General features: G+C 32.3%; 6 protein-coding genes across 6 annotated transcripts; 3 read left to right on the forward strand and 3 right to left on the reverse strand.

Moving 5' to 3' along the window:
- Window positions 1–114: 114 nt before the first annotated feature.
- On the reverse strand, window positions 115–1,873 carry LOAG_00006 (hypothetical protein). The gene is made up of 5 exons (XM_020445317.1): window positions 1,740–1,873; window positions 1,252–1,350; window positions 977–1,037; window positions 579–694; window positions 115–378 (listed from the first exon to the last, which is right to left on the reverse strand). Exons 1-5 carry the CDS (start codon window positions 1,851–1,853, stop codon window positions 283–285), a joined length of 486 nt encoding a protein of 161 aa, XP_020304201.1. The 5' UTR covers window positions 1,854–1,873; the 3' UTR covers window positions 115–282.
- Window positions 1,874–2,088: 215 nt separating this feature from the next.
- On the forward strand, window positions 2,089–2,449 carry LOAG_00007 (hypothetical protein; the record flags this gene model as incomplete). Its single annotated transcript, XM_003135548.1, has 2 exons — window positions 2,089–2,148; window positions 2,195–2,449. The coding sequence occupies 2 exons, from the start codon at window positions 2,089–2,091 to the stop codon at window positions 2,447–2,449; spliced, it is 315 nt and encodes a 104-aa protein (XP_003135596.1).
- A 1,778-nt stretch (window positions 2,450–4,227) lies between these two features.
- LOAG_00008 (rhomboid family protein) lies at window positions 4,228–7,301 on the forward strand (the record flags this gene model as incomplete). Its single annotated transcript, XM_003135549.1, has 9 exons — window positions 4,228–4,278; window positions 4,554–4,631; window positions 4,717–4,809; window positions 4,968–5,129; window positions 5,469–5,626; window positions 5,760–5,872; window positions 6,157–6,257; window positions 6,546–6,741; window positions 7,114–7,301. 9 exons carry the CDS (start codon window positions 4,228–4,230, stop codon window positions 7,299–7,301), a joined length of 1,140 nt encoding a protein of 379 aa, XP_003135597.1.
- Window positions 7,190–9,778, reverse strand: LOAG_00009 (hypothetical protein). The gene is made up of 5 exons (XM_020445318.1): window positions 9,593–9,778; window positions 8,977–9,087; window positions 8,634–8,711; window positions 8,447–8,524; window positions 7,190–8,187 (listed from the first exon to the last, which is right to left on the reverse strand). The coding sequence occupies exons 2-5, from the start codon at window positions 9,073–9,075 to the stop codon at window positions 8,080–8,082; spliced, it is 363 nt and encodes a 120-aa protein (XP_020304202.1). The 5' UTR covers window positions 9,076–9,087; window positions 9,593–9,778; the 3' UTR covers window positions 7,190–8,079.
- Window positions 9,779–10,251: 473 nt separating this feature from the next.
- On the reverse strand, window positions 10,252–11,015 carry LOAG_00010 (hypothetical protein; the record flags this gene model as incomplete). Its single annotated transcript, XM_003135551.2, has 3 exons — window positions 10,881–11,015; window positions 10,541–10,666; window positions 10,252–10,419 (listed from the first exon to the last, which is right to left on the reverse strand). The coding sequence occupies exons 1-3, from the start codon at window positions 10,992–10,994 to the stop codon at window positions 10,252–10,254; spliced, it is 408 nt and encodes a 135-aa protein (XP_003135599.1). The 5' UTR covers window positions 10,995–11,015.
- A 1,016-nt stretch (window positions 11,016–12,031) lies between these two features.
- On the forward strand, window positions 12,032–15,248 carry LOAG_00011 (hypothetical protein; the record flags this gene model as incomplete). Its single annotated transcript, XM_003135552.1, has 7 exons — window positions 12,032–12,184; window positions 12,443–12,553; window positions 12,693–12,866; window positions 13,087–13,222; window positions 14,138–14,338; window positions 14,620–14,714; window positions 15,045–15,248. 7 exons carry the CDS (start codon window positions 12,032–12,034, stop codon window positions 15,246–15,248), a joined length of 1,074 nt encoding a protein of 357 aa, XP_003135600.1.
- Between the last annotated feature and the right edge of the window lie 239 nt (window positions 15,249–15,487).

Below are 15,487 nucleotides of genomic sequence, written 5' to 3' on the forward strand. Positions count from 1 at the left end.
AAAACTCCATTGTAGGACTGTCTAAACATTGAATCCTTGAATTATATTCAATTTCGAATATGTGGAATGATCACATGAACAAAGTTACGTTAATTAGAAAAGTTGTAAATCTTCCAGTAATTTTACAGCAAGTCTCACAGCAAAGCTAGATTAAAGTTTAACAGCAAATGAGCAATGCTTTATTTTAGGTGCTCAAACGATATAAAAACCTAAGAAGAAAAAGTACTAGTGGCTATAAAAAATGGCGATTTATAACTACACATAAACTGTAAGTAAATTAATTTATGGCAGCGGACGGATGATATGATTACAAAATGATGCTTCTCGCATCACTGCCTGAACTTCATCTTCAGTTTCCTTGTAAAAATTTCGCTTCTTCTGGAAAATAATTACTTGCTTAGACCAAAAAGTACCATTACTGACTTACATAAATTGCCATACATAACTTTTGACTTCGAACGAATTCCAAAAAAGAATGTCTAGCAATTCCCAGCTGCAAACAGTCAAGTTTGCAGTCCCCAGAGAATAATGTTTTTTCGTGCAAAAACAAGGGTAAAAATGAATGAAATATTGCTCGCCTCGACTTCAGCTTCCAATCTATCTCTCAAGCGAATCAAATTATTCTCATTGTCAAACATAACTGGTTGTAAATGACCGGTAATGTCAACCGATGGAATGCCACTTGGTCGCCATCCTGAAATTGTGAAGACTAAACCAATCTTTAATTAATTGGTGTGGATACCAAACAGTGATGTGTAGGTACAAAGAAAAACCAAGGAAACAAACTTAAGAATATGTAACTCTAGTAAGCTGTGTCCAGTTAAAATTAATCAGTTTTATATTGGACAATTTATTTGTTTCACTTTCAGACATGCATTTTAATCAGCATGCATATAAAACAACGGTTTGATAGAGGATGTCACGAAGCATAAATCTTGAAAAACATTCACTTCTTATGCCCGTGTAGAAATCATACCTGCAACTTCTTTCGGTGATCCCTCAATAAGATTTTTTAGTTTGACCATTCCTTCAAGGACCTACACAACATATGTAATTTAGATATAAAATTACTTAAAATCTGTCACAACATAGATCAAAAACGCAATATAAATGATAAAGCGATTCAAATATTGTCTCAGAAGTAGCATCATAAATCTAAGCCTAAGCTATGCAATAACAGTTTTTATTCTGAATATACAAAAGAAAATTATATTACTAATATTTTAAAAAATTTTATTGCATTAGGCTTACCTCATCGTTGTGGATTACCTGACTGACACCATTCAACACCGATTCCTGCAGTTCATCTTTTGCAGTTGTCAGAATTTCTTTCATTTTGTCAGGAGCAATCTGCAATCAGCCAGAATAAAAAAGTATCAAAATAGGATGAAATGAATTATTTTTGATATGGTAACTTAAAAAAGATAACACATACAGCCGATGTGAATGAATCAACCCTGAAATACATCATATGTAGTAATCCGATGCTGATACCATCCCTCAGTATCCTGGGACAAAAAGGGGAAAATCCTCAGTAACCCGGAAGAGAGTCAACACTTCATCATCGAAAAGAGTCAACACTGGTTCTAAAAGTAACAGTCAACGGAATTTATATGCAACTGTCAAACCTATGAGAAATCTAGAAACACCAAAATGAAAACTGGACCTTTTTAAATGATATCACAGTACAGAAGCTCATCCTATCTTTTTATACATGATCAAAGTGTTTATTTAAATACCTTTTTCTTTGTCGTCTTGTGAACAATCTTGACACACTTCTCGGCCGCTATTGCTTCTGCCACAAGTTTCTTTAAAACCTCGTTTACTGCAGCATACAACGATTCAGTAGACATAGCACAAAAAGATTCTGAAAGAAAAATCATTTTGTTGAAAATTTTATGAAGGAAATATTATAATGACACTTAGCGCCTATCCGAAAATACATGACATTAGCAAGGAACATTTCGAAACCATTATATGACAAGGATATGGATTGTACAGTGCCACTATATAATGTCCCTAAGGAGCATTAAGGTGTCATCACGTGAAATCTATTTTACCATTGCCATGTGACCTGTGTAGTACGTAATGCCATCGATAGAATGTCCGCACAAAGTGCAACAGCCGTACGGCCACTTGACTGTTCAAGTGAAATTTCAAATTGCCATTAGACCCGCTCTCCCGGATGTTGCAGCGCAAAGGTGCCAAAATATGGTATCAAAGATGGACGGGGAATCGAGATGAGGGAGATAAAGAAGGAGAGAGTTTAGAAAGATGGAGAGATAAACAAAAGAGACGTAGTGGGATGACACATATCGGAGTTATTGCATTGAAAGCCCTGTTACTGAAGGGGTCAAAAGGTCGCGCGTATGTGATACTGAGACGCGAAATAGCTCTGCTGGTAGCAGTGATGATGAATGAAAAAGAAAAAAAGCTGCCTATGAAATGAAGAGAAGGAAAAGAGTAACAAAAATGACGAAAGAATGTTACGATAAGGCGGGGAAAATTTTTAAATAGCCTACACACCTAATGTTGGAAACGAGTTTAGTAATACCTGTCGTGAAAATGAAACCTCAAATAAATTCATTCACATTGTAAATTAATGCTAATGATACTATGAATCACTTTTAGCATATCTACATTCCTTAAAATTGTTCCCCACACTTTTCTGTTGTTATCTTATCTAACCAATTTGCATCCTTATGTTTAAACCCTTAATTTCCCATGTTAATCTTTCTGTTTAATCTTGTTATAATGCTTGTACCATTTCCGGTACTTGAATTCTTTATGTAAACCACTCCCATTTCTTAACACATATAATCTCGATCCCAAACCAAGGGGGGATTCTTCTCTCCTCTTCCAAGGATATCAGCTTCATATCAATCTCTTCTCACGATACTGGTTAATATTCCTTACTGTTGCGTATTCACAAGACAAATCGACTTCCTGATAAACCCTTTCGCACCAAGTTAGCGCTTCATTTGGATAGATTTGATTGGAATTTAATTACCCAACCACTGAGCTCGACAAATAAATTATCCGGCAGTCATTACTATTTCACGACAGTACCAGAAGTGTCATCAGATTTATCATCAGGATTATAAATGTCACCGCAGGGATCAGCGGGGTCTTCTCAGATCATAATAGCCAGTAAACCGCACTGCTAGGTTGTATTTTGAAATCCAATTTTTATATAAACAGTAATATTGTTATGTGTGGTTCCGTTTCAGGTTAGTCAAACATTAAACTTGTTAATCTGATATTTTGGCTTATTACTTTGATATTCTTCCTTATTTTCTGTGTTTATCGAATTCAATCAGGAATCCTTGCATTGTGTGATATTTAATATTCTTGTATTAATTATCAATCTGGTAAGTTGTAAACGTTGAAGGGGATAACTTCACAATATATTTGTTAATAACATCGATAGCTTAAAATCTTTCCCGACTCTCTTGAAAAAATCGAACGTATATGTTGATTCATTTGCTGATGTGTTGCTTGTTTACATAATGTTTATTTGTTTGATACTTGCTTACATAGCATTCATTTTCGTTATGTTTTACTGACGTGATGCTTGCTTGCGTCGTACTTTACTGACGTGATGCTTGTTTACGTAATATTTATTTTCGTCTTACCTACTGATGTGATACCTGCTTACATAATATTCATTTACGTCGTATTTTACTGATGTTGTGCTTGTTTACATAAGATTTATTTGCGTCGTACTTATTTATCACTGGAATTGTTTAGAGATGTATTGCTGGACGGAATGGAATGAAAAGGACACTGTGATGGATGAATTTTCGTATTGCTCACCGATTCCATGGTAGAAGAGGGAAATGATGAAACAATAACAGTACGATGAGAAGCGGGATGGAACGGATCGCCAGGACGACAGACTGCTGAATATATGGGACAAAGCATGGAGTAAGCCAAGAGTGGGCATGACTAACTTATTTCTGTCTCTCTCTCTCTCTCTCTCTCTGTGTACATTTTTTCTCGGTTGATAAAGATAATATCAAGTCACTCTTGTCACTTGTCATTAGCCAGAGGAAGACATCAGAAAGCTTGCTTTGTCGCCTTTCTTCAACTTCTCACTGTTTTATTATGTGTACAACATCATCATAGTATTTCTTTCTACTAATTATTGCTATTGGCATTACAGTTGCTGTTAATATTGTTATTATTATTACTTTTATTGATATTACCAATTCATTCAACATTCAAATGGCCAAGAAACGATCAGCGCAGGAAGTTATCGCACAAGAATTTGATAAGGTTCGTGGTCTTTTTTTTCTTCGTTTTCCATTAATTATCTTAATGAGAATTTTTGGTAAAAATTAGATAAATTTCGTGAGCAGTGCCCACTATACTTTAAAATTGAAATGGAAGTTTTACAATTTTTTAAGATGGAATTATTTTTGAAGTACTGTCTATTTTATGAAAATAATTTTCATGGGAAGGAAACTTTTCCAACTGTAAAAATTGTTTCTTAAAATATTGATAGAAATTGAAAATGATAAATCATCAGAAAATTTATTTATTTGTTACAGCTTGACACTGATGGTGATGGAATGATACCACTGAACGAGATGCATAATTTGTTAAACGATTACTTTAACCGGAAACAAGTGAGTTTACTACTACATGCTATATGCTTCAGTTCGTCTAAGATATAAAAACATTCGGATGAATTCACTATTAACTTTTCCTCAGATTGGATTAACCGGGAGACAAATTCGTCTACTTCTAAAGGAAGCTGACAGAAACCGCGATAATGTTCTTGATTTCAATAACTTCTCGCAATTGGTATCTGCTCCCTTATATTATGCTTCAGAAAAAACTTGAATTCTAAGTTTATGGTTCCACTCTTCAGTTTCATTTAGATTCAGTGTTATCAAATTCCGGCAGCACATTTAAAGTGTCACCAGTTTTAAATAATCTAATCCATATTAGCTGAAAAACAGGTAACATCAGCAGATGCACAGAAGAAAAAATTGAAAGTGTTGATGTATTCGGTGGCTGATACAGTTATTGCCAAAACTGATAGACCCACTGTGCATACATATATTGATGAATATAATTGCCTGCCTCCACCAATATTTGTTTTAAGCATCTCGCTGTTGCAGGTAAGTAATTTCATTTTATCACTAGAAAGATCTACTTTTAAGAGGAATAACTCATTCAGAGATGGATTATAAGTGTCAAAACTAAGAACAGAATAATTTGAGATGGAATTATTTTTGCTGCTGTTGTCGCTGACAAGAAGTTGATATTATTAAAGTTTGTTGAGTTGATAGTCGTCAAGTTTTGTCATTTTAGCGACATCAGGTCGGGAATGCACTGAAATGCGACATCGTAGAATTTTGGAAGGTATTATATGTAATATACAAAAACAGCTCCCTGTATTGTTATTTTTAAAAGGTTTTGTGCAAAATTACATTCCTATGTTGTAATAAAAATTATAGATAGCTACTTTTGTATATTATATGTATGGACGACCAGAAAATCCATTTACTTATTGCGCTGGTTGTTGGATTGATGGAGCGATTGGACCACTGTTATTTGCTCCATCCCTTCGTTATCAAGCTTGGCGATTCTTCAGCTACCAATTCGTGCATCAAGGGTTCATTTTAATAGTGTAAATCTAAATAGTGAAAATAGCGACTCCGGCAACGAAGTTTGAGCTTCCTCAATAATTGAATTCTAATGTTACAAAAAATTTTTGAAAATTAAATCAGATTTAAATCTTATTTCAGAATTCTTCATCTAATGCCTAACGTTATTTTTCAATTAGTAATTGGCATACCACTAGAACTGGTCCATAAAATGTGGCGTATAGCAATTATCTATCTATTGGCTGTTTGCCTAGGTGAAATTCATTGATTCAGTGCGATGTGTCCTTTGAAATGGTTTGAGTTTATACCCCAAACAACTAACTTACATTAATCGTTATAACTGATTAAACTGTCGATATCTCAAAAATTTGATATATTTCGTTGCAATTTATGGTTCAATGATACCGACAAATTAATCTGATGGGCACTTTTCCTTTTCATAATTTCCTTCAAATACATTCTGCAGTGGACTTAATTGTTTCTCATAGGTTTTAAAATCGAAAACAACGTTTCCATTAAAATAATTTGAATAATACAGGGGCATTACTGCAATATGCATTTGATCCATCCGTCTATTTGGTTGGCTGTTCTGCTGGTGTTTATGCTTTAATAGGTGCTCATCTTTCAAATCTTATTGTTGTAAGTCCTTTCCTTACTTGTTTCTGCGATCTCCGCCTCAATAAATATTATAACAATTTTTTAATAGTTAGTGGAAATCGAATTGTGCAAAACAACAGAAGAGTGGCGAGAGTTGCACACACAAGACTGATAATCTAGCTTATATCTGATACCATTTACGTCTCGCGAGAATGAGGTGCTTTGTGGAAATGTATACTTGACGCAAAATAGAGCGGGAAGGAAATTCCGGTTACTAAATGCATTCACTTTTAAAAAACATTAGAAGTCCTTTAGTTATTTCGATTACAGAATTGGGCTGAAATGCCGTTTCGACTGATTAGACTATTTATCATTTCTGCATACGTTCTTGCCGATATAGCAGTGACTGTTCATCGTCGTTTTCAAATGGACGAGTGTGATCGTATATCGTACACTGCTCATATTGCTGGCGCTGTTACTGGTTTGCTTATGGGTGTCATCATTTTACATAATCTTAAGGTAAATGGTAATTTTATAAGAATAGTAATTTAGATGTTTGCAAAACAAAATTGGTTTATTTCATATTATAGTTGACTATATTTTGATTTGATTCTGACATCGTAGCATGTTCATATTTATCCATTAAATTGATTTGTCGAAGTAGGTCGGTTACGGAAAGGTAGATGACACGAGATTTAGTCAGCAGTCTAAGAATCTTAGCAAGACTAGACTCAGTCGAGAAGACTTAACAACCTAGAAAATCAGCAATCTAATTACTTTGCTGTGGAGTAATATGTTACTATGCAGAAGATAAACACACCTCACTCCCTCTCCTGTTTCCAACATTTTAATCTAATTAAGTCCATTACAGTTTATTGCCGCTAATCCTTTTATTTAGGTCCTGTATTGGGAGCGAATACTTATGACTGTGTCGCTTGTATTGTTTGGTACTATTTTTTGTTCCTAATGGCAATGGTTATCTTTGTGAATCCGTTCTCGAAACCAATTTGGGATACAGTACAATGCAAAAATGATCCAATTTTACTGGACAGTGATGACTTTTATACAGATTTTAAGGATTATTGAGTTATACCGCCATACTATTACAAAAGGCATTAACATACTAGCAACTTAGCGACTTTTTGATCATTATCCAGTGAGACCGACCGATGGATTGTTTGTGTAAGATTCCTCAGCACACTTCAATGGTGTCGCATTTTCCATATTGATGGAAAAAAATATTGAAAAACAGGCATTGAAGAACCTAACTTCAAAAATTCGTTCTAATGAACATATGCTATTTGTTCGGCAAATAATGACGACTGATCATTCGGGGAAACCCGAAAAAGATGAAATGTGCGTATGAATAGTTGTCTTCTTGATCAAGCAAAAAAAGCTCTGCAGAACAAATTAGTCTCAGCTACTTTAAATAAATGAAAGTAAGAAATTAGGAACAGTGTTAGTCTATAAATAATAGCGAAGCATTTCTACATGGATTAAAAGTCGGGCAGCGTCATTAAAGCATTCCAGTGATTGGGATGCTTGAATGCCGTGATATAATTTTTAATGTTTTTTATTTTTTGAGAAGCTTCAATCTTTGAATATAACTGTTTTCTGCTTCATGAACCAACAAAGACTATCTATTCATCACCCGTCCTTTTTCAAAGAATTATTTATCTCTCAACAACCTCTCCCACCCTTGCAATCATTATGTGAATGTTTTTTCCTGAAACCGATAGAAGGTTGGGATTCTGGAGAAAGATTAAAACAACGGCGAAGCATGACAAACTTGTCGGGAATCGTAAATTCGTACTGGAGAACTGGGAGGAAAGCGGATTCATTACGGTTATATTCCTTATGAAATTCAACCAGAAATCTCTTTTCTAGCAACAAGCATATGAAGAACTGGGTATTTCTTGATATATTTCACAGCCTTTTCGTGAGTTACCATGGTGAAGTCGTTACCATTTACCTAAAACACATGGTAAACTCACAAAGTTGAAATAACCAATAGTCAAGAATAGATTTCGGCTTGCAAATGGATCGTATTTGACAAACATTAAGTTTGACAAATAACATAACGTCAACACAAATAATAGTTTGGATCACGATATGCAGCCGCAACAACGAAGGCAACAAGCTGCAGCACTATAGTGAATAGTTTGCTATAATAGGATAATTCATTGATCCCGATAACCAAAGTTCCCTACTGTATATCGAAAAGTGCTTACCCTAAGTATTTTGTCGTGTTGTCGAAGTCCAGAATGTTCTGCTGGTGAATCGGGCTCAATCTGCGTGATATAAATTCCCTACAAAAAGAACAAATTTCCGTAATAAATTTACGGTTTTCCATCACATGAAAAATTATGCAAATTTTTCATATGGAAGTCTTTCATATGGAAGTCTGTGAAGGCCTACACTGTCTGGATATGGATAATGTGCTCGGCTCGGATCTTGATCGATACCACCGCCAATTTTGAAACCTACACGAAGAACCTAAAATGGCAACTAAAAGTGGTTATTTGGACAATTACAAGAGGTTAAAACCTGAATCAGAGATATCGCTTGTTTTTGGTGTAATTCGACATAAACCATGTCCATTCATTTGATTTATTAGAAAATGGAGTGAATTAAATCATGTAGATTAATTGTCTCGATCAGTCAAAAGTTTTGAATCCCGAGAAGTTAGCAGTGGTGATTATTAGAGTAAATGACCACTGTTAATTGAAGAAAAAGAGAAACTAATAATGTAAGCACTGACCTCTTGTCCATTTTCATCTACAAATTGCTCCTTGTGGAGCTCTACAGCGATGCTTAAACATTCAATCGGTAAGCCAGCCACGTGTCCATATGCGCTCATTTTACCATTTACCTGCAAAATAAACATATCATCCTTTTCCAGTACCATATCAGGTCCATTTTACATTCAAGATACTGATTGAACCTGAAGTTAGGTTTGGTTTTGATAGGCACTTAACTTTTACCATTACTTTTAATCCCTTATGTCAATGCTTCGAGTCTTCACATATAATACAACCTACAGTTGGAAGTTAATACTAGTGACGTTAAGCAATCAAATATTCATTTCAATATATAGTGTAACTCTTAATTTTTTTAAACTCATAACTCATTAAAATTCGCATTTCAACAAAACCCCCAAATCCTTCTTGTTAAATTAATTCTGTAATTGAACAACTTAAAATACTGATGAGTCACTGGGCCTTAGTACCTTAACGTTTCACTTCAAGTTGACCTGTAAACGTAAAGTAATTAGTAGCATCTATTCTCATTGATAATGATAATGATAGCACAGAATTATCAGTTTACATCATATTAAATCAATCAATACGTGGACAATCATAAATGGGACCACTCACTCTTGCATTAAAAGCACCGTCAACATATTGTGGAGGTCACTCGATGATTCATCATCTCTTCCTTCTCCCTTCAGAAATACTGATAAATGTGATGAGATTAGCGAAAGCAACAAGAACACACTATTCTCTACCCAATATTATCATTCTCTAAATTATTCACGAAACAATGCAAACCTTACTACTCTCAATCACTCTCATCATTAGTATCCCTTATACCTCACATCTTCCCAACTTCTATTCCACCTTAGCAGTATGGAATGTGAAGAGATATATGCATTCCTCCCTAATGTATCTTCACAATCCATACTGTTTGCTATCACTCCTAATCACTGGTTAACTTCATTGTACGATTTAACCGGATAACTGTTTCACAAACTTCAGCAGTATCTGTTTTAATGATGTAGCGTCTTGCTGTCTCTCATAAAGATGCTATGTTTTGTCTTCCATTACTTCCTATCTCTCTTGATGACATAATGTCTTCTCTCGTCTACTAGCAATATTTAAGGCGAGAAGTTGACGAAAGATTAACATAAGTTGACAAAGATCTTTTATTGAGTTATATGAGGTTGAAAACAAACACAATTTTTATTGTATAGAGAATAAGAGAGACGATTGAAGTTGACAAAAGGATTGTTTTGGTATAAATTTGATTTGTCAAATCAATGCGTTTGTGTTTCTTTGATGATAAGCTCCTCGCCGATGTATCCATAAGTGACAAATTTTGATGGAAATTTCCAAATCAATTTCCAAGTGAGTGAATCACTATGAAATGTTTCCAAAGCAATAAATCGTCGTTTAACACTGGCTTCCTCATATTCCTTGATAATCTATGGCAGAAAAAAATTCAACAACCAGACAGGTGACAATGTGACAGTTAACTCAAGAACTGTTCATCTTCAAATATTTATTTTATCGTTAATCACTTATTCGAATCTTTTGAAACGATACCTCATTTAGTGGTATTTTCATGCACGTTGCAATTGCTGCTATAATATGGACGGAAATTTCGGAATAGCTAATACTATCCAGAGCTGTAGGTAGGATTGTTGCGATATTATTTAGTTTTGTGATCCCCTGAAATTTGCAAGTATCACAAGAATGGCTACGACATTTTGTGATTGCCTTTTTTTTTCCCTTCGTTTCGGTAATTTATTAAATGTGGAAGTTCATTGCTAAAAATGTTGCTGAGTATCGCAAATCCTAACACAAAGTCCAAAAATCTTTGAAAGCCATTTGAGAATATGTTTTTAAGTTTAAACAGCTATTGAAATTTTATGAAATGTCTAACTTCTTTCCGAACCATTCTTATGGTCACAAGAATGACCATAATTGCAACTGTGCATAATATCACATTTGCAATCACCGCAGCAATCCCAATTCGCGCAATTATCATATCTAACATCTTCAACAACAAAGAAAAAACTGACAGAATATTCATCAATTGCATATGAATTGAAATTGTTTCACTCAAAATTTGCATATTTCATCATTATTCAACGAATGGAAAATAGCAAATTATGAAAGTTAATTTTATTCTTTCTCACTTAACACACTCTCATTATTCAATGAAGTATTTCTTCTGCATATGACAATTGCTCCTTCTTCATTTTATGCTAAAATGCACAAGTATAACAGCAAAATATTTATTTATAATAATTTAATTTTAACAAATTCCTTCACTTATGCTTTTACAATAACTCAAATTTTTATAGTACAATTTAATAGAAACATAATAAGCTATCGGAAAACCTTTTTTAATACTTTTAATTCAATTTATGATTGAATTATTTATTTTTTATTGCAAAATTAATGAGGAAGGATTTTATGGGGCCATTTTACAGCTAACATTGATAAAAGCTAACATGTTATCATTCTTATTTATGATCTTTTCGACAACAAAAAAGAAATTTTTTTTTCATCAGAGATAATTTTTATCAATAAAATGATAAAATTTTTATGTGGTATATTCATTGCATTCATTACTGTTGATTCAAAGGAGTACCATAATTAAATATCTATCGTCCCTTTCCCTTTTCACCCTGCTTTTTTTCTTTTTAAACACAAAATGTTCAGTAATTATCATTTCAATTGTTAAATGTTACCGGACACTTTTTAGCTTTAATTGGCTAATTTAGACTAAAACAAACTGCTGGCAGTTTGATTAGCAAATTGATATTTCAAAACAGGTCAGTAGCTAGAATGAATTAAATTTGTGAGGAATGGTACATAAATAAGCCATTCCTAAGATGTCATCATATTTTAATCAAATTAAGACAATCAAAATAATTATTCAATTGTTCAAATCAAAATTAAATTTGCTTTAGAAAAAAGAATGGCGATAGACTGATTTTTGAAAAGTCCAAAATTTGTTTCAAAATTTGCGCACCACTTTTGTTTTTTTGTTTTGAAGGACGAAGCTAAATTGATTGAATCAATTAAATGACGCCAAAAAAAGGTACTGGACGAATGTCACAATTAAAATTACTGATGTGGAAGAATTTCCTTCAACAAATTCGCTCTCCCATATTTACAGCATTAGAATTCATTGTCCCATTACTACTAATTGGTATTACATTTGGCTTAATGATTGCGGTTAGTTTTGTAACCTTTTTTTTCCCCATAAACTTTTCATTGAAATGAAAAAGAAAAAGAAATTAAACTTCCAAACAACAAATTAAATTCTTGAATTTAAATCAGTTTTAAATTTCATTTTTATAAATTATCAATAATCTTAAATGACCATTGCTATATATTTGCATTACTTCTTCAGTACGAACACAGATTACAAGTAGGAATTGTTGTGATGAATCATTCATTCGTCATCATAAATGATTCATGAAATGTTTATAGCTACGATACAAATATGAACTTTCACATCCATCAACAACATATAAGCCATGGATAATTCAAGGATCAGTTATTGATTTGATTATACCACCAGATTTTTCTCAAATATTTGTTGTAAGTTTGATTGATAAGATAATTTGAATTTTATCATAAAATGATTAAAATGACGTCTTGCATGTCTAAAATGATTGTTAAAATTTCAATGAATCATCAAAAAGTGAAATTTTGGAAAGTAATAATTTATTCTTTTTAGGATACCATTGTTGATACACGATATATAATAAGTGGTAAAACAGTTAATGATGATTGCATATTTTTGAATGTGACAAGAAAATTCAATGATATAAATATCATAGCAAATATTGATTTGGAGATTGTTTACACTCCAACTAATCCTGCTATTGATGAAATTATGCAAATTATTCGGGTTGGAATGATTTTTTTTTAGGTCATTAATAAGCAAACTTTGTTGATTAACATAAAAATTGATGGGAAAGTGTTTCCGTTTAATGGATCATTGAGTAAATTGCCTTCCTATGCTAATAATGAATACTTACATTTGATGATAAGATCATTTTACTGATAAGATTATTTTGACATTTTTTTTTTCAATTTTATCACATTGCTGAATGAAATTATTAACGCAGGGACGATACACCACTTCGGATATATTCGAACAACTGGAAAATGATACATTATTTGGACAATCAATGAAAATCAACTTCTTGGAGAAATTTGATCCTAATATGCTAATTAAGATATCTTCTACAACGAAACTTACACGTAACTTTTAAAGTATTAAAATTAGAAATCCATCTGTAGGGTCTAATTTAAACATTTTACTGCAATAGAAAATTTGTAAAAATATGTAATTTTGGGATAAAATGTACTCCTACATGCTTTAATTAAATTCGAAAAGATTAATTAAGGTAAGTTTGAAGTACATTAATTATCTTTTGTTGACTGATTGAATTTAGATAGTTTATTTTATTAATAGACGTATTAACGAACAAATTAAATGAAACGATTTAGCGGTTAGTTTTGTTAGCCTTAGAAGAAAAATCATTTATATAAAGGCATCCTGCGTTGACAAATTAAAATGAAAATGAAATTAGTAATACCTCTCTGTGTTATTTCATTTATTCAATTTATTTTTTCTCTTCTCTTTTTTTACTGATCGAATTTTGAATTTAGCATATTTTACAAGTAAATCAATTTGTAAATTGCTACTTTTATAGCTAAAAAGAATGAGGAAGAATTAGTGAAGTACATTATAAGTTCAATATCAAAACTACGATGCAACAATCCGATCATCGGTACAATCAATCATTTTAATACTTATCTCAACTTTTTATTTTCTTTTATTTAAATATTTTTCTAATCTTTTATCCATATATGCATCATTTTCTTTAATATCCAGCACATTCTTTCACTTACTTTTAAATAAACTTTTTTCAATTTAAAATTCAAACGTTGCAAATGTTTACTTCTTAATTTTCAATCCTAGAAAGGCAGATGTCTTACTGACCAAAACTTCATCGAAAACTTTATTGACCAAAATTTCATCAAAAGCTTTGCTAACTAAAACTTTATCAGAAACTTTACGGACAAAAACTTACTAACTGTTTCATTTGAAATTAAACTTAATACGTTATCATTTTTATTTGGAAGAATTTGCATCCTTAAGTGCAACTACAGGCGGAATTGTTTTCGATGACCAATTCGCCAACTCTGTCAATACCACTGATACTATCAGTTATTCGATTCGATTGTCAAATACAAAACGTCGCTATCATCCATTATTTAGTAGTTTATTACCATGGAATACACAAATCAAATTCGCAATACCAATTCGTACTGGACCATTGGATAGATTAAATCCAAGCGGTGGAAATCCTGGTAACTAATTTCTATCAATGCAAAATAATTATTCTAATTGATTAAGCAATAGAAAGAGACGAGTTATGGTTTAAATTATTGTAAACAATTACTTTTTATAAGTAATTCATATAATGACTCACCTATTTTGATCGTATAAAATTAAGCTATTCTTTTATTACTGTAAATATTAAGCAATTTAATTAAAATTATTGTATATATATATAAACAATTACAAATATTACCATAAACATTAATTATTTGAAATATTTGGTAAAAGGATAAAGCAAATTTCTTTTAAGGCTATTGGCAAGAAGGCTTTTTAACATTGCAGAAAGCAATTGATGTCGCGGTACAACAATATTTAACAAATACAACCAATAGTCCTGTCTTAATGGTAACTTATTAGATCCTTGAGTACTAATTATCGTAATTAACCTACATTATTAATTTACATTTAAAGGCATATTTGGTTGAAAACTTTTAATGCTACAAAAGTACAATTCCATGGGAAAAAATTATCAAAAATGTCTTCTTTCCCTGAAAATTTCAAATTTCTCAATGATTTTCACACTTTGCCAAGTGACAAATGACAATAATACTTCAACGAAACGCAATGATTGACAGTAATTTCAGGAATTACGACAAAGATTTGAATTATTTTTTAGTCCAAACTTTTGTCATTACTGTTTTGCTGATTAAAAATCGAATTGTCAACTCTTTTCAGCTTCAGCGTTTTCCATATCCACCCTACAAAAATGTTATCATCGAGCTTGGAGTATATTTCTTATCCACCGTTGTCGTATTTTCCTTCTTTATCAATGTTGTTTATATTACACGGACTATTGTAACCGAGAAAGAGACTCAAATAAAGGTTGAATTAAAATTAAATTTCACACCTACATTGTACTGTACTGTCATATTAAAGTAAACATGGATATGATACTGGAAGTGTTAAACCAATGAAATGAGATGAGAATATCTTTCATAAGCTTAGAATCGACACCATTCTGTTTAAAAAATTTGATTAGAGTAAACTATTTTTAAGCAAGTTGTTGAGAACAAACTTATCTTTAAATAAGGAGATGATACATTTCTGTTATACAAAAATTTATCATACTCATTAATTTGAACTGACAAAAAAAATTTTTTTTTCTTGAAAGTACCGGT

The sequence above is a fragment of the Loa loa genome (genome assembly GCF_000183805.2).
Source record: "Loa loa unplaced genomic scaffold supercont3.4, whole genome shotgun sequence".
Taxonomy (NCBI): domain Eukaryota; kingdom Metazoa; phylum Nematoda; class Chromadorea; order Rhabditida; family Onchocercidae; genus Loa; species Loa loa.